Source organism: Delphinus delphis, chromosome 4 (assembly GCF_949987515.2).
Source record: "Delphinus delphis chromosome 4, mDelDel1.2, whole genome shotgun sequence".
Classification (NCBI taxonomy): domain Eukaryota; kingdom Metazoa; phylum Chordata; class Mammalia; order Artiodactyla; family Delphinidae; genus Delphinus; species Delphinus delphis.
The window spans coordinates 131931480-131950013 of record NC_082686.1 but is presented as its reverse complement, the minus strand read 5'-3'; the positions used below and the strand labels follow the sequence as shown (position 1 = coordinate 131950013).

At 40.7% G+C, this 18534-nt stretch overlaps 1 protein-coding gene across 1 annotated transcript in view; it reads left to right on the top strand.

Annotated features, from left to right (window-relative positions):
- Positions 1-18534, top strand: part of NEK11 (NIMA related kinase 11) — a 143037-nt gene that overhangs the window by 41549 nt on the left and 82954 nt on the right. The window contains 1 exon segment of the mRNA XM_060010177.1: positions 249-414. Coding sequence (XP_059866160.1) covers positions 249-414 — 166 coding nt within the window.

The window sequence follows — 18534 nt, the reverse complement described above, 5'->3', positions numbered from 1 at the left end:
GCCGCTTCAGCCACGCCACTCAAGATTAGCCCTGTCTCTGCCCCGTGTGACCAAACTAGGGCCGCAGGTGTGGAGGGCACTGCCAGGACAGAGGCAGACCCAGGGTGCCCAGGAGTCACCAGTGATAGCAGAACTCTGAGTAGGTCACAGCCTGGGCATTAATTAGATGGCCCTGCACCGCTGTTCACATCTATTAAACATGTTTTTGAGTTCTAAATGTATTAAAATTTTTTTTTTTTTGGCTGCAGAAAGGTCCTGAAGGAAATCTCTACTGGAGAACTCAATCCAAATGAGACTCTGCAGGCCACTTTGGAGGCCCAGCTCCTTTCCAAGCTGGACCATCTAGCCATCGTCAAGTTCCATGCAAGCTTTGTGAAGCAAGATGATTTCTGCATTTTCACAGAGTACTGTGAGGTGAGACTCTCCTTCACTTTTTGAAATCTTAATAAAAATATATTTCATAGGGCTTCCCTGGTGGCACAGTGGTTAAGAATCCGCCTGCCAAAGCAGGGGACATGGATTCGAGCCCTGGTCCGGGAAGATCCCACATGCCCCGGAGCAACTAAGCCCCTGCGCCACAACTACTGAGCCCGTGTGCCACAACTACTGAAGCCCGTGTGCCTAGAGCCTGTGCTCCACAACAAGAGAAGCCACTGTAATGAGAAGCCTGCGCACCGCAACCAAGTGTAGCCCCCACTCGCCGCAACTAGAGAAAGCCCGCATGCAGCAATGAAGACCCAATGCAGCCAAAGATAAATAAAATAAATAAATTAAAATATATATATATATATTTCATAGTAAAAAGCTGTCTGTAAAGAGACATCTCAGAAGTTTAACTAGCCAACCACAAGGTGAACTATAAATACCTGGGATGTTGTGTCTTGCTGCTAAGAGTGATCATGTCTATGTAATTGACAAACTTGTTTCTGATGAAGGGTTTCTCTTTCTTGGAAAACTCAGAGTGAATGTATTTTAGGGAGGAATTGATGCAGAAAAACAATCCAGCATATTTATTTTTGGTGTGTGTGTGTGGGGGGTGTGCATTCTCCAAGCCTCCGACAACGGTTCGATTATTAGATGGACATTTAAATGCCGTAACAGAGGCCTGGACAGAGGAGAGGGACACCTCCTGAGTCCTGGGTTCTAGCTCTGTGGTTCATTTTCCCCAATGGAAACTTGGAAATGGGAATATGGCTCATTTTACCCATGAAAATCCTTCATATTAACTGATTTATGATTTATGGCTTCAGGTATTTGCAGTTTTCCCTGCCATTCCATGTTCTCCCCAAGTGATAATAGCTGTGCATTTTACTGAGCCCAAGTGAACATGAAGCTGCTGAGAAAGGTGCCAGGTGGAGGGGGCTTGGGGCTGACAAGGTGCAGCATATGTGGGTCTGGGTGGTCACTCCTGAGAGGCTAGGGAGAGGGGAGTTACAGGGGTTGGGTCAGAAAGAGAATACCCAAACATGCCCTTGCTCAGACAGTATCTTCCAGAACATTCTGAGAGCTAGTGTTAGCCAAATGTACCTTGGGAGAACCTGGTTCTATTCATACTTTAGAATGTATTCAGTTCATCACCTGGGTGTTGCTGGGGCCCAAGAGAAATGACGCTGGGAAGAAAGAAGATGCTCTTTAAAGAGGGAGGCAGGCCTGTTTGGGTCAGAGGGTGCTGGGTGTCTGAGGTGCGGAAAAGAAGAGGAAGGAGGAGAAGCAAATCGGAAGGAGTAAAGATAGCAACAGAACCCAGCCTCGCTGTGCTTTATATGGTAGCTGATGTGTCATCCAAAATGAAACCAGTAGCAAAGTTAGAATATCTGAAAATTTGATATCATCCAGGTCTTGGCTGTTCCCCTTCGGGACGGTCTCCCTGGCACAGCCTTGCTGGGAGTTTCCCCATCCAGTCTTGCCCCTCCTCTGCTTGAAGGAGAAGCAGGGGAAGAAAAGAAAAAGAACCAGGACATTTGGGTGTTTACTTCTCCTTTATCCAACAGATTTTTAAGAAAATCAGTGAAATGATGAGGTGCGCAGAGCATGGGTAAGAACAGCTGCTCTGGCAAATATGTCACTGATCTATGCAAAACCCAGGGATTTACAAATATAGCTACACTATGATCCATCAGCTATAATTTAATCATTTTCTTCTTTTTGCCCCATTCAGTTAATAAACTATCTTATGTGGGGATTAACTGACTCCTATTGCTTATGCCTATTACTGCTACCTCTGCTGCTGCTCTCGGCACACTGAATTTTCCAAAGAGACTCTCACGATCTTAAAATATTTTTCACTATAGTGAGGACTGTCCAGTGGAACTTTGTGTGATGATGGTAATACTCTATATTTGTGCTGTCCAATATGGTAGTTGCTAGTCACATACAGCCCTTTAGCACCTGATGAAATATGGCTAGTATGGTTGAGGAGCTGGATGTTAAACTTTATTTAATTTTAATTACTTTAAATGTAAATAACCATGTGTAGCTGGTGGCTACCATATTGAACAGAGCTAGATGATAAGCTATAACTTTCTCTCCTTATATTAATTTTTAATTATTAATTTTCATGTAATTTTAATCTACTAGAAAAGTTACAGAACACAGTGAACTCCCATATACACTTCACCCAGATTTACCAATTGTTATTTTTTCACATTTGCTTTATTATTCTATCCTTTCTATCTATCTATCTATCACCTATCTATCATCTATCTATCTATTTTTTCCTGAACCACTTGAGAGTAAGTTGCAGACATGATGCCCCTTTGTCCTAAATCCTCCTATGAGTGTTTTCTAAGGCCAAGGACATTTCCTTAACATAACTACAGTACGAAGATCAAAATCAGGAAATTAACATCGATGCAATGCTGGTATGTAATCCAGTGGTTGTCAGTGTGTGATCCCAGACCAGCAGCATCAGCATCATTTGGGATCTTTACTTAGAGATACAGATTGTTAGCTTCCACCACAGCCACAGCGAATTAGAAATTCTGGGGGTGGGATCTGGCTATCTGTGTTTTGACAAGCCCACCAGGTGAGGCTGAAGCACACTGCAGTTTGAGAACCACACATCTAATCCACAATTCACACTCAAATTGAGCCCATTTGTCCCAGTTATGTCTTTAGAAAGGACATTTCTATAAGAATGTCTTTTTCTCGCTTAGGATCCAATCCAGGATCATCTGCATTACTTTTTAAATGCTGGCGGTTTCCAAGGGCTGAGCTGCTCCTCCCACCCCGGGGCGTTGCCATGGTGACGGCCGCTGGCCGGGGAGCAGCTGCTGGGCTTCCCTGTTCCACCTGCTGAGCTGTCAGGACGCACTTCCCTGAGGAATGACGTGTGTGGGTCGCTAGTTTTCCTTGCTAACCGAGATATTTCTCATCTTCATGAGCTTAACTCACACAAACCTGGCATTATCCTCTTCTTATTGAGGTAAAATAATAATATTGGAAATGGCAGATGGCCAGACTTGCACCTCACAGAAAAATGTTTTCACCATTGAAATAGCTGGGTTTTTTGATCCCCAAGTTTCCTCTTCTGTAATTTAATTTGGAGCCTTGCAAGATTGAAATACACACATATAAATGCCTTCACGAGGCTGCTATGTCCGCCACCCAACCCTTTGGACACATCACATCAGATTATGAGTGTAAAAAGCAAATTACCCCATTCTCACAACTTCTTGTCAAGATCTAACCAAATCTTTGATGGGGAATAGTACCCAAACTACCAAAGTGACAGAATGTTTCAGGTATTGGTGCCTTCCATTCTCCTCCAGCCAGGGAAATGGGGCAACTTGCTGTCCCCTGTCCCTCCTCCACAGTTTCCCACCTCTTCATCTGTGCCCTTTCAGAATGTCCTTCCTCCTGGCCCCATGTTTTCAGTTCCCACCCATCCTCCCAGGCCCGCTGAAATGTCACCCACTCTACAAAGATTCCTATAATCTCCTGGCTGGAAATCACTCCTCACCCGATCCCCGACTCTCATCGCATTTCAGCTTGGTGACACACAGCACATTATACATAGTATCATCCGTCTCAGATCAGACTCTCAGCGTGTGGGATTGATCTTTTTCTGATTCATTTTTGTATCGCATCATGAACCCATGTAATGAGCCACAAAAAATTAGTACTCAGGAAATTTCTTTCCTTTTGACGAATTCTTTACCACTTGCTTCCAGCTGCCTCTCACCTTATTTCTGTCAAAAGCCGGTGGTAAAATTTTGGATCCTTCTATCTGTCATATATGTTGAAAGCACTTTGTCAGAAAGCAGGGAAGGTTGGACTTGTCTGTTTCCTGCACTGTGATATTAACATAGCTAAATAAAAATTGTATCAATATAGTTGTAGTGCTTAACCTTGGCTGCACACTGGAATCACCTGAAAAGCTTTCAGAACTAATAAGGGCTGAGGCCCTCCTTCAGAAAGTCTGATTTAATTGGCCTGGGGAATGACCCAGGCATCAGGATTTTTGAAAGCTCTCCAGGTGATTCTAATGGGCAGCCAGGGAGGAGAACTGCAAAAAAAGGGGGAATGACCAGTGTGGAAACAGAAAAATACAGTCATAGAAGAAAACCATGTCAGTGTTTATGGAGCACTGAGCAAAGATGAGGCTCAGCTGAGGACAGGGGAGTCTGGCTGGCTCTGCTGGTGGGTGTGGTTTTCTGCTCAGGCCACCAGCTGGGTGCTGTTATTCATGAAAATTACCTGCCTTGTTCTCCGGGCTCCCTGAGCAACCTTCTATCCTGTTTCTCCTCAAACTTTCATGCCCTGATTTTAGCATTTTTTCAGTGGTAGTTGCCTTGAGCAGTTTTTACTGTGATATTTGCCTAATGGTGATTATGTATTTCCCTCATTCTTTCTACATTTATTAATTAGGGCTGTCCTGTTAGAAAGAGCTATTCCACTGTTCCTTCTCCTCCATTGATGTCTTTATTCAATTATTTATATCAGTATGGACTCAGGGATATTTATTTTATTCTATGGGTTATAGCCCAATGCTGTCATTATTAATTTTCTTTCTCAAATTGGTCCAGCTTCGGCTAGTGGGGCTCCTTCAGATTGGCTCCTGTGTCCTCTAAACATGCCCCCATCCTTTCTGAAGAAGTGGATTCTTATCTATAAACTATATTTTGTAGATGAGGAAATGGGAACCCAGGGAGGTGATTTTCTGGCAATCACATGGCTGGAATGTTGGATTTCATCCAGGACCAGGACCAGGATCACAGAGGTATAGGGAAAGCTGCTCCTGTTTTTCTTTTACTTGGATTGCTCCTATTCCTCCCTTAATATTTAACAGAGTCAGGGCTTCCCTGGTGGCGCAGTGGTTCAGAGTCCGCCTACCGATGCAGGGGATACGGGTTCGTGCCCCGGTCCAGGAAGATCCCACATGCCGCGGAGCGGCTGGGCCCGTGAGCCATGGCCACTGAGCCTGCGCGTCCAGAGCCTGTGCTCCACAACGGGAGAGGCCACAACAGTGAGAGGCCTACCTTCCCAAGCATGAAATTATCTACTTCTACCTGGACATGAATCAATAGAGATTGTTTTATTGTTCATATCAACAATGTTAACCAAACATGTTTCAGATGGTGGCACTAAACTAAACATAGATTTTAACACAGCTACATTAATCAAGCCTGTCTGTGTGAATTATGCAAAATATAAAGCTAACACTTTCGTTTACAAGATGAACAGGTTCTGGGGAATCTGATGTATAGCATGGTGACCATGGTTCACAATACTGCACTTAGACACTTCACATTTGTCAAGAGAGTAGATCTCAAGTGCTCTCAACACACACGTGCACGTGCATGCACACACACGCACGCAGAAATCATGTGAGATATTGGATGTGTCAATCAGCTTGACTGTGGTAAACATCTCACAGTGCACATGTCCACCAGATCATCCTGTTTTATGGGAAACCCGCTCCTTCCCTTGGCTTATTCTCGCTTATGTTCTGTATCTTGATCTATCTCTATATAATACATACATGTACATAGACACAAAAACACATGTATATCAATTTGTACACACACACATGTCTTAATGTAATGATAATATAATTAATTATTTTATTTTCTATCAATAGTAGACTAGATAGGGTTTGAAACAGTAGAAAATGTGTGGACTCTGGCATCACACTGACTTCTGTTCAAATCTTGTTCCATTTCCTTGAACAAGTTATTTCATTTTTCTGACCCCTGTCCTAATTTTAAGATAGAGTAAACAACACTTAGTATATTATTAGGTTTTTATAGGTATTGGAAATAATAAAGTTAATTTGTTAACTTTATGAGTTAAAATAAAGTTAAAAAAGGGACTATCAGACCTTTCCTCCTAATAGACTGTCAACGATGGAAGCTGTCTTTATATAGTTCATTATTTCAGTGTGACCTCACTCTCCCCCCAGGTTGTTTTCTAGAAGGCGAGCTAATTTTTACCTCTGAGTTTTTGGCTTGCAGCCTTTAGTGTGAGGATTCATGCCAGAAGGAGGAAACATGGAAAATTTTAAACACTAATGGGTCCAATAGCAACATTCAAGCAAATACTTTCTAAGGATCTGTTTGTAATATAAAAAGAACATTTTAAATCTCCTCTTATGTTTCTCATTTATGCAAATTGTTTAAATAAATCAAGTAAGTGGGTTGAGTTTTATAATGTTGAAATTCTAGTGAGTCTCTGTAGGCTCTTGCAAGTGAATTTGGAAATGACATGCACCACCAGGCTTATTGGTTCTCAGAGGGTCCTTACAACTTCATGCTGGATGTCTTGGGTCTACTGTTAGAGACAAACCCTTCGTTGTCCTTCAAAGCCACTGCTGAAGCTCTGTCTGAGGCCACGAATGAGAGACACTCCTGGTATATTGATCTTTGTGGCATTGATTAGTGACCTTCTGTCTTAGTCCGTTCAGGCTGCTATAACAAAATACCGTAGACTGTGTGCCTTATAAACAACATACATTTATTTCTCACAGTTCTGGAGGCTAGGAAGTCTAAGATCAAGGTTCTGGCAGATTCAGTGTCTGGTGAGAACCCAATTCCCGGTTTGTAGATGGCCGTCTTCTTGCTGTGTCCTCACATGGCAGAAGCTGGGAGGGAACTCTCTGGGTTCTCTTTCATAAAGGCACTAATCCTATTCATGAGGGCTCTACCCTCATGATCTATTCACCTCCCAAAGGCCTCACCTCTTAATACCATCACACTGTGGGGTTAGGATTTCAACATATGCATTTTTGGGGACACAAACATTGTCTATAGCATTATCCTTCCCAGTGTGAGCTCCAGGTGTCCACACATCAGGGCTGTCTTCAGTGGTCTGCATTGCTGGGATTGCTGCTGATTAAGGGAACTAGAGATATCTTCAGAGAGGTGCATCCCATCAGAGCTCTCTGGTTTTCCTGGGCAGCTCCTGCCTGGCTATGTAGGCCTCCCTGAATTCACTGTGCCAGTTCTATGGGTCTAGACTTTATTCAGCTAAAGAAGATGGTAAATAGTATGTATCTTGTGTTTTTATACACCTAAACTTATCTGTTCATGATCTTTGTAAGTACCATAAGTAAAATCATTTGACTTGTTCCATTTACTTTCTTTCTTTAAACTATGAAATATTTTAAGCTTTTCACAAAAAAAGTTTAAAAATAAGGCCACTGATTTTTATTTAAAGTTGTTGATGTAAAAATTGAAAAACAAAACTAGTTTCATTTAAGAGAAATGTATGAATGCACTAATATCAAGCAATTCATAAGCCCAGTAGAACTTCTGGCATTTGGAGTGTGGCTTTAGCTATGATATATGACTTTCTATAAATATGTGATCAAAAATAGAATCAGAATAAAACACTCCAAATAGTTTATTTTAAAAAAACAGTCCAGTGATTTATAGGTGAAAGCATTATTTCATGTCACTACTTAAAAAAAAAATTCTACCTCTTTATTCTTATTTATGTACATTTACCTCAGCAGGAAGAAAACTTACTCTAAAAGAATTTGAAAGAAAATTAGCAACTAAACCCAAGTGTGCTCAGTTATATTTTCAAGACATAAATGTCACAATACTACATGGCATTCTTTAGTAACTATTTAAAAACTGGATCTTCTTATTTTGCTTTTAAGAGCATAACGTGGTTTGACATTTTCCCCACTTTTTATGAACTCCATTTACAAATTTAAAAATATATTATAAAATAATTTTTATTCAACCCAGACTTTCTCAAATACATCTTTTGCCTTTGGAATTTTTCAAACTATTGGACAAAATGTTCCCATTAATAGGTGAGATAGTAAATATTTGGCCCATTTGTGTTATTATCTAGCAGCACTTTTTTAAAGTGCAGTCTATGGCCTGTCCCAGAGTCACTTACGATGCTTGTTAAAAAATACAAATTCCGGGCTTCCCTGGTGGCACAGTGGTTAAGAATCCGCCTGCCAATTCAGGGGACATGGGTTCGAGCTCTGGTCCAGGAAGATCCCACATGCTGTGGAGCATCTAAGCCCGTGTGCCACAACTACTGAGCCTGCGTGCCACAACCACTGAAGTCCGCACGGCTAGAGCCTGTGCTCTGCAACAAGAGAAGCCACTGCAATGAGAAGCCCACGCACCACAAGGAAGAGTAGCCCCCGCTCGCGGAAACTAGAGAACACCCGCGCGCAGTAATGAAGACCCAATGCAGCCAAAAAAGAAAATAAATAAATAAATTTATTTATTTATTTAAAAAATACAGATTCCTTGGTCCTCTCCTAATTTACTGAATCAGAGTCTCTGTTGATACAGCCCAGGAATATGCATTTTAAACAAGCAACTTGAATGTGCCTGATACATGCAAAATTTTGAGGTCCACTGGAAGGATGTCTCAGAACCTTAGTTAAAGGAGATGAAGAGTGTGAGGGAACTGTATCTGAAGATGTCAGCCCAGAGAATTAATCAGGGGAAGCGCTTTCATTTTAAAATGAAGAAGTAGGGAGAACAATTTTTCAAGCTCCTTCCAGCCCTGAAATCCTGAGATTGTTTTGCCCTTTGTGTATCCTCTGAACATTGCAGTCTCACTGTGTTCAGGCTCTGAGAAGACTCTCCTCTGTCTTTTATTTTATTTATTTATTTATTTATTTATTTATTTATTTATTTATTTATTTTAAATACAAAGAACTTTTGCAAACACTTCATTCAGATTCACTGGTTAACATTTTCTGATGCCAGGCTCCACTCCTCATTGAATTTCATGGCTCACAGTGTGAATAATATTGAAAGAGTTCAGCCCAGTCTCCCTCTCCTAGTAGATGAAGGAACAGAGGGCCAGAAAGTATACTCGACTTAACTCAAGGGGGTTAACATTTCACTTCATTTGTTTTATTCTCTCCCCACCTCTTTCCCCACCTAAGTATTTAAAAGTTACATAATCATGCATCTTACCCCTAAATACTTCAGTGGCTATTCCTAAGAACAAGAACATTCTCTTCATAACTATGATTCAATTTGCAAATTAAGAAAATTTAACATTGATACAATACTAGTTTCTAATAAAGTTTCCATATTCAAAGTTTGCCAATAGTGCCAGTTGTATCCTTTGTGGCAACAGTGAGTACAGTTCACAGACAGAAAGTACAGTAATGAGTAACAGAGCAAGTGGGTTAAGTGGAGTCTGGTTTTTTTCTATTCTTTTCTTTTCTTTTTTTTGCGGTATGCCGGCCTCTCACTTCTGTGGCCTCTCCCGTTGCGGAACACAGGCTCCGGATGCGCAGGCTCAGCGGCCATTGCTCACGGACCCAGCCGCTCCGCGGCATGTGGGATCCTCCCAGACGGGGCACGAAACCGTGTCCCCTGCATCAGCAGGCGGACTCTCAACCACTGCGCCACCAGGGAAGCTCTGTTTCTAGATTTTTTGATGATGGCCATTCTGACTGGTGTGAGATGATATCTCATTGTAGTTTTGATTTGCTTTTCTCTAATGATTAGTGATGTTAAGCATTCTTTCATGTGTTTGTTGGCAATCGGTATATCTTCTTTGGAGAAATGTCTATTTAGGTCTTCTGCCCATTTTTGGATTGGGTTGTTTGTTTTTTTGTTATTGAGCTGCATGAGCTGCTTATAAATTTTGGAGATTAATCCTTTGTCAGTTGCTTCATTTGCAAATATTTTCTCCCATTCCGAGCGTTGTCTTTTGGTCTTGTTTATGGTTTCCTTTGCTGTGTAAAAGCTTTGAAGTTTCATTAGGTCCCATTTGTTTATTTTTGTTTTTATTTCCATTTTTCTAGGAGTTGGGTCAAAAAGGATCTTGCTGTGATTTATGTCATAGAGTGTTCTGCCTATGTTTTCCTCTAAGAGTTTGATAGTTTCTGGCCTTACATTTAGGTCTTTAATCCATTTTGAGCTTATTTTTGTGTATGGTGTTAGGGAGTGATCTAACCTCATACTTTTACATGTACCTGTCCAGTTTTCCCAGCACCACTTATTAAAGAGGCCATCTTTTCTCCACTGTACATTCCTGCCTCCTTTATCAAAGATAAGGTGACCATATGTGTGTGGGTTTATCTCTGGGATTTCTATCCTGTTCCATGATCAGTCTTTCTGTTTTTGTGCCAGTACCATACTGTCTTGATTACTGTAGCTTTGTAGTATAGTCTGAAGTCAGGGAGCCTGATTCCTCCAGCTCCGTTTTTTGTTCTCAAGATTGCTTTGGCTATTCAGGGTCTTTTGTGTTTCCATACAAACTGTGAAATTTTTGTTCTAGTTCTGTGAAAAATGCCAGTGGTAGTTTCATAGGGATTGCATTGAATCTGTACATTGCTTTGGGTAGTAGAGTCATTTTCACAATGTTGATTCTTCCAATCCAAGAACATGGTGTATCTCTCCATCTATTTGTATCATCTTTAATTTCTTTCATCAGTGTCTTATAATTTTCTGCATACAGGTCTTTTGTCTCCTTAGGTAGGTTTATTCCTAGATATTTTATTCTTTTTATTGCAATGGTAAATGGGAGTGTTTTCTTGATTTCACTTTCAGATTTTTCATCATTAGTATATTGGAATGCCAGAGATTTCTGTGCATTCATTTTGTATCCTGCTACTTTACCAAATTCATAGATTAGCTCTAGTAGTTTACTGGTAGCATGTTTAGCATTCTCTATGTATAGTATAATGTAATCTGCAAACAGTGACAGCTTTACTTCTTCTTTTCTGATTTGGATTTCTTTTATTTCCTTTTCTTCTCTGATTGCTGTGGCTAAAACTTCCAAAACTATGTTGAATAAGAGTGGTGACAGTGGGCAACCTTGTCTTGTTCCTGATCTTAGTGGAAATGCTTTCAGTTTTTCACCATTGAGGATGTTGTTGGCTGTGGATTTGTAATATATGGCCTTGAGGAAAGTTCCCTCTATGCCTACTTTCTGCAGGATTTTTATCATAAATCGGTGTTGACTTTTGTCGAAAGCTTTCTCTGCATCTATTGAGATGATCACATGGTTTTTCTCCTTCAATTTCTTAACATGGTGTATCACATTGATTGATTTGCATATATTGAAGAATCCTTGCATTCCTGGGATAAACCCCACTTGATCATGCTGTATGATCCTTTTAATGTGCTGTTGGATTCTGTTTGCTAGTATTTTGTTGTGGATTTTGCATCTATGTTCATCAGTGATATTGGCCTGTAGTTTTCTTCTTTGTGACATATTGTCTGGTTTTGGTATCAAGGTAATGGTGGCCTCATAGAATGAGTTTGGGAGTGTTCCTCCCTCTTCTATATGTTGGAAGAATTTGAGAAGGATAGGTGTTAGCTCTTCTCTAAATGTTTGATAAAATTCGCCTGTGAAGCCATCTGGTCCTGGGCTTTTGTTTGTTGGAAGATTTTTAATCACAGTTTCAATTTCAGTGCTTGTGATTGGCCTGTTCATGTTTTCTATTTCTTCCTGATTCAGTCTTGGCAGGTGGTGCTTTTCTAAGAATTTGTCCATTTCTTCCAGGTTGTCCATTTTATTGGCATAGAGTTGCTTGTAGTAATCTCTCGTGATCTTTTTTATTTCTGCAGTGTCAGTTGTTACTTCTCCTTTTTCATTTCTAATTCTATTGATTTGAGTCTTCTCCCTTTTCTTCTTGATGTGTCTGGCTAATGGCTTATCAATTTTGTTTATCTTCTCAAAGAACCAGCTTTTAGTTTTATTGATCTTTGCTATCATTTCCTTCATTTCTTTTTCATTTATTTCTGATCTGATGTTTATGATTTCTTTCCTTCTGCTAACTTTGGGGTTTTTTTGTTCTTATTTCTCTAATTGCTTTAGGTGCAAGGTTAGGTTGTTTATTCGAGATGTTTCCTGTTTCTTAAGGTAGGATTGTATTGCTATAAACTTCCCTCTTAGAACTGCTTTTGCTGCATCCCATAGGTTTTGGGTTGTCGTGTCTCCATTGCCATTTGTTCCTAGGTATTTTTTTATTTCCTCTTTGATTTCTTCAGTGATCACTTCGTTATTAAGTAGTGTATTGTTTAGCCTCTATGTGTTTGTATTTTTTTCTGTAATTGATATCTAGTCTCATAGCATTGTGGTCAGAAAAGATACTTGATACAATTTCAATTTTCTTAAATTTACCAAGGCTTGATTTATGACCCAAGATATGATCTATCCTGGAGAATGTTCCATGAGCACTTGAGAAAAATGTGTATTCTGTTGTTTTGGGATGGAATGTCCTATAAATATCAATTAAGTCCATCTTGTTTAATGTATCATTTAAAGCTTGTGTTTCCTTATTTATTTTCATTTTGGATGATCTGTCCATTGGTGAAAGTGGGGTGTTAAAGTTCCCTACTATGAACGTGTTACTGTCAATTTCCCCTTTTATGGCTTTTAGTATTTGCCTTATGTATTGAGGTGCTCCTATATTGGGTGAATAAATATTTACAATTGTTATATCTTTTTCTTGGATTGATTCCTTGATCATTATGTAATGTCCTTTTTTGTCTCTTCTAATAATCTTTATTTTAATGTCGATTTTGTCTGATGTGAGAATTGCTACTCCAGCTTTCTTTTGGTTTCCATTTGCATGGAATATCTTGTTCCATCCCCTTACTTTCAGTCTGTATGTGTCTCTAGGTCTGAAGTGGGTCTCTTGTATACAGCATATATACGAGTCTTGTTTTTGTATCCATTCAGCCAATCTGTGTGTTTTGGTGGGAGCATTTAGTCCATTTACATTTAAGGTAATTATCAATATGTTTTTTCCTATTCCCATTTTCTTAATTTTTTGGGGGTACGTTATTGTAGGTCTTTTCCTTCTCTTGTGTTTCTTGCCTAGAGAAGTTCCTTTAGCATTGTTGTAAAGCTGGCTTGGTGGTGCTGAACCTTCTCAACTTCTGCTTGTCTGTAAAGGTTTTAATTTCTCCATCAAATCTGAATGAGATCCTTGCTGGGTAGAGTAATCTTGGTTGCAGGTTTTTCTCCTTCATCACTTTAAATATGTTCTGCTAGTCCCTTCTGGCTTGCAGAGTTTCTGCTGAAAGATCAGCTGTTAACCTTATGGGGATTCCCTTGTGTGTTATTTGTTGTTTTTCCCTTGCTGCTTTTAATATGTTTTCTTTGTATTTAATTTTTGACAGTTTGATTAATATGTGTCTTGGTGTATTTCTGCTTGGATTTATCTTGTATGGGACTCTTTGTGCTTCCTGCACTTGATTAACTATTTCCTTTCCCATATTAGGGAAGTTTTCAACTATAATCTCTTGAAATATTTTCTTAGTCCCTTACTTTTTCTCTTCTTTTTCTGGAACACCTATAATTCGAATGTTGGTGCATTTAATGTTGTCCCAGAGGTCTCTGAGACTGTCATCAGTTCTTTTCATTCTTTTTTCTTTATTCTGCTCTGCAGTAGTTATTTCCACTATTTTATCTTCCAGGTCACTTATCCGTTCTTCTGCCTCAGTTATTCTGCTAATGATCCCAACTAGAGTATTTTTAATTTCATTTATTGTGTTGTTCATCATGTTTGTTTCATCTTTAGTTCTTCTAGGTCCCTGTTAAATATTTCTTGCATTTTGTCTATTCTATTTCCAAGATTTTGGATCATCTTTACTATCATTATTCTGAATTTTTTTTCAGGTAGACTGCCTATTTCCTCTTCATTTGTTAGGTCTGGTGGGTTTTTATCTTGCTCCTTCATCTGCTGTGTGTTTTTCTGTCTTCTCATTTTGCTTATCTTCCTATATTTGGGGTTCCTTTTTGCAGACTGCATGTTCATAGTTCCCGTTGTTTTTGGTGTTTGTCCCCAGTGGCTAAAGTTGGTTCAGTGGGTTGTGTAGGGTTTCTGGTGGAGGTGACTAATGCCTGTGTTCTGGTGGATGAGGGTGGATCTTGTCTTTCTGGTGGGCAGGTCCACGTCTGGTGGTGTGTTTTGGGGTGTCTGTGGACTTATTATGATTTTAAGCAGCCTCTCTGCTAATGGGTTGTGTTGTGTTCCTGTCTTGCTAGTTGTTTGACATAGGGTGTCCAGCACTGTAGCTTGTTGGTCGTTGAGTGAAGCTGGGTGCTGGTGTTGAGATGGAGATCTCTGGCAGATTTTTGCCATTTGATATTATGTGGAACTGGGAGGTCTCTTGTGGATCAGTGTCCTGAAGTTGGCTCTCCCACCTCAGAGGCACAGCACTGACTCCTGGCTGCAGCACCAGGAGCCTTTCATCCACACGGCTCAGAATAAAAGGGAGAAAAAGTAGAAAGAAAGAATTAGTAGAAGTAGAAAGAAAGAAAGAAAGAAGCAAAGAAAGAAAGAAAGGAAGCAGGGAGGGTGGGAGGAAGGAAGGAAAGAAGGAGGGAAGGAAGGATAAAAAGAAAGAAAGAAGATAAAGTAAATAAAATAAGGTGATTAAAATAAAAAATAATTATTAAGAAAAAAATTAAACAAAAAACAAACAAGCAAAAAACGGACAGATAGAACCCTAGGACAAATGGTGGAAGCAAAGCTATACAGACAGAATCTCACACAGAAGCATACACATGCACACTCACAAAAAGAGGAAAAGGGGAAAAAATCATAAATCTTGCTCTCAAAGTCCACCTCCTCAATTTGGGATGATTCGTTGTCTAAAGGAGGGAAGGAAGGAAGGAAGGAAGGAAGGAAGGAAAGAAAGAAAGAAAGAAAGAAAGAAAGAAAGAAAGAAAGAAAGAAAGAAGATAAAGTAAAATAAAATAAAGTTATTTAAAAAATAATTATTAAGAAAAAAATTAAACAAACAAACAAGCAAAAAACGACGGATAGAACCCTAGGACAAATGGTGGAAGCAAAGCTATGCAGACAAAATCTCACACAGAAGCATACACATACACACTCACAAAAAGAGGAAAGGGGAAAAAATCATAAATCTTGCTCTCAAATTCCACCTCCTCAATTTAGGATGATTCGTTGTCTATTCATGTATTCCACAGATGCAGGGCACATCAAGTTGATTGTGGAGCTTTAATCCGCTGCTTCTGAGGCTGCTGGGAGAGATTTTCCTTTCTCTTCTTTGTTCGCACAGCTCCCAGGGGCTCAGCTTTGGATTTGGCCCCGCCTCTGCGTGTAGGTTGCCAGAGGGCATCTGTTCTTCGCTCAGACAGGATGGGTTAAAGGAGCAGCTGATTCGGGGGCTCTGGCGCACTCAGGCCGGGAGCGGGGGAGGAAGGGGCACTGCGTGCGGGGCGGGCCTGTGACGGCAGAGGCCGGCGTGACGTTGCACCAGCCTGAGGTGTGCCGTGCGTTCTCTCGGGGAAGTTGTCCCTGGATCCCGGGACCCTGGCAGTGGCGAGCTGCACAGGCTCCCCAGAAGGGGGCTGTGGATAGTGACCTGTGCTCGCACACAGGCGTCTTGGTGGCGGCAGCAGCAGCCTTAGCATCTCATGCCCGTCTCTGGGGTCCGCGCTGTTAGCCACGGCTCGCGCCCATCTCTGGAGCTCCTTTAAGCAGCGCTGTTAATCCCCTCTCCTCGCGCACCAGGAAACAAAGAGGGAAGAAAAAGTCTCTTGCCTCTTCAGCAGGTCCAGACTTTCCCCCGGACTCCCTCCCAGCTAGCCGTGGTGCACTAACCCCTTCAGGCTGTGTTCACGCCGCCAGTCCTCTCCCTGCGCTCTGACTGAAGCCCAAGCCTCAGCTCCCAGAGCCCACCCAATCCGGCGGGTGAGCAGACAAGCCTCTCGGGCTGGTGAGTGCCAGTCAGCACCGATCCTCTTTGCGGAAATCTCTTCGCTTTGCCCTCCGCACCCCTGTGGATGTGCTCTTCTCCGCGGCTTCGAAGCTCCCCCTCTCGGCCACCCGCAGTCTCCACCTGCGAAGGGTCTTCCTAGTGTGTGGAAACCTTTCCTCCTTCACAGCTCCCTGCCATGGGTGCAGGTCCCGTCCCTATCCTTTTGTCTCTGTTTATTCTTTTTTCTTTTGCCCTACCCAGGTACGTGGGGAGTTTCTTGCCTTTTGGGAGGTATGAGGTCTTCTGCCAGCGTTCAGTGGGTGTTCTGTAGGAGTTGTTCCACGTGTAGATGTGTTTCTGGTGTATCTGTGGGGAGGAAGGTGATCTCCACGTCTTACTCTTCCGCCTTCTTCCCCTCCACCTCTCCTGTGTCTTTTAAACTGGATGTAAGTGCTTCTATTGATGACTTAAAAAACACGGATTAATTTTTAAAATCAAATACTTTTAGGTTTTAAAACATTTTAGTGTCAATTAAAGATGGAGTTCAGACACTGTATTTGAGTTGCTCTTCATTTCTTCAAGGTCTTGGTGTTTCAAAGTCAATCTGATGTTGGCTAACTTGGATGGCAGGAGGCAAGACCATTAATCCATCAAATGGCACATTTTGGGTTACAGATTTTTGAAACCTTAGAAGTTAACATCAAGGCTTTTATTGAAACTTTCGAGGGGTGATATTAGTAAAGGAAAGCATTTTCTGTCAGCAGTATAGATTTAGGGCAATATTAATATTGGTTCAAATTAAAGTCAATACCATTTTCGTTAGAGTTGCCTTAGCAATAAAAGTCATCATTAAATATTTCTCAAAGTCAAGGAAACAGAATGAGCCTACAGATATTGTAATAATAACTTCTTAAACCAAGGTGTGACAGTTCATCCAAAACGTTTTTTACTTTTATGATGGGTTGGCAAAAGAAATAAATGCTTTTCATATTGCTGAATTAAAATCAGACTGCTTCACAAAAAATTGTTGCTTTTATATGAAATTTGTTGTGTCTTAATTTGTGAGTGACTTGACTACCTTAATTAAATCCTACGAAAATCTACAGAGTGTTTATTAAAGAACAAAGTAAATACAAAACAAATAGTTTTTCTTGCAGATAAACATGCAGAATGAAAACTGCAGGGGGAGTAAATTGAGGAGGATAAGACCCAGCTCTCCAATTAATTTGATCTTTTGGCATTCTGTCCTCTTGTCAATAGAACATGTCCCTTGCTTAACGCTAAGAACTAGTACATTTCTTCTTCTTATGGTTCTACCTGAGAAGGGGGTGTTTGTGTACCCTCTTTTGACATTTCACTTTGAGGCCTAGTATTGAAGGCCCTGTTCCTTTTTTTCCCCCAATAGTCTAAGTATATATCTCTTTAGTCACAGGAAATGTGCACACACTTAACATCAATTCAGGAAACAGATAAGCAACCTCTACTCACTACTTGAGGGGGGAGCATAAGGAAGTGATAGTCAGACTAACAATGAATGTCACCCAGGGAGTGTGCCCGTCTATGGCAAGACGACTCACAGGGAACGTAATTCTGCTCACTCACAAGGAAAACAATACCAAAGCTGATACAAATGCTGTAGGAATTTGTATTTCTTTAACTAATATAGTTTTAAAATGACCGTAGGAAATGAAAAGCAGCATCGAGGTTTGGAGACAAATTCCTGAAAGAAATGTTATTTGAACATACAGACAAATTTCTCCAAATTTCAGTATTATTGAGGCAGACAAATATGTCACAAAGGCCATTTTCACAGGGGTGGCTGTACTTATGTATGACCTTCCTAAAGTAGAAAACATTGGGTTGAAGCTGTCAGCTTCATTGATATTTCTCTAAGGCAAGCTTTTCTTCTTTTTTTTTTTCTTTTCATTTCTTTCTTCCCTCCCTCTTCCTTCCTTCCTCCCTCCCTTCTGGCCTTCCTTCCTTCCAACCTTCCTTCCTCCCTCCCTCCTGGCCTTCCTTCCTTCCAAACTTCCTTCCTCCCTCCCTCTCTACCTCCTTCCCCCTTTCCTTTTTGCCTTCCTTCCTTCCTTCTTTTTCTCCCTCCTTCCTGCTTTCTTGGTTTTCTTTCTGTCACTTCTTATCTCAAGCTATTCAGGAAGGGGATGGCAACGTGTAGATAATTATCTTTTTCCCACTGAAGTTCTTTTATCATATTCTGAGAATGTAAATGGGATATTGAAAAGAGATCTTGTTTTTTTATTAAAATTTTTTTTCTTTTTTGTGTGAGAGTCCTCTTGGGTAGAAAAGGAAATCTGGGTTTGGAAAAATACATACATTTACAGCTCATCTTTCATCTGAAGAACTTTTCAATCTCTACTTCACAGGATGCTATAATAATCTGATGTCAAAA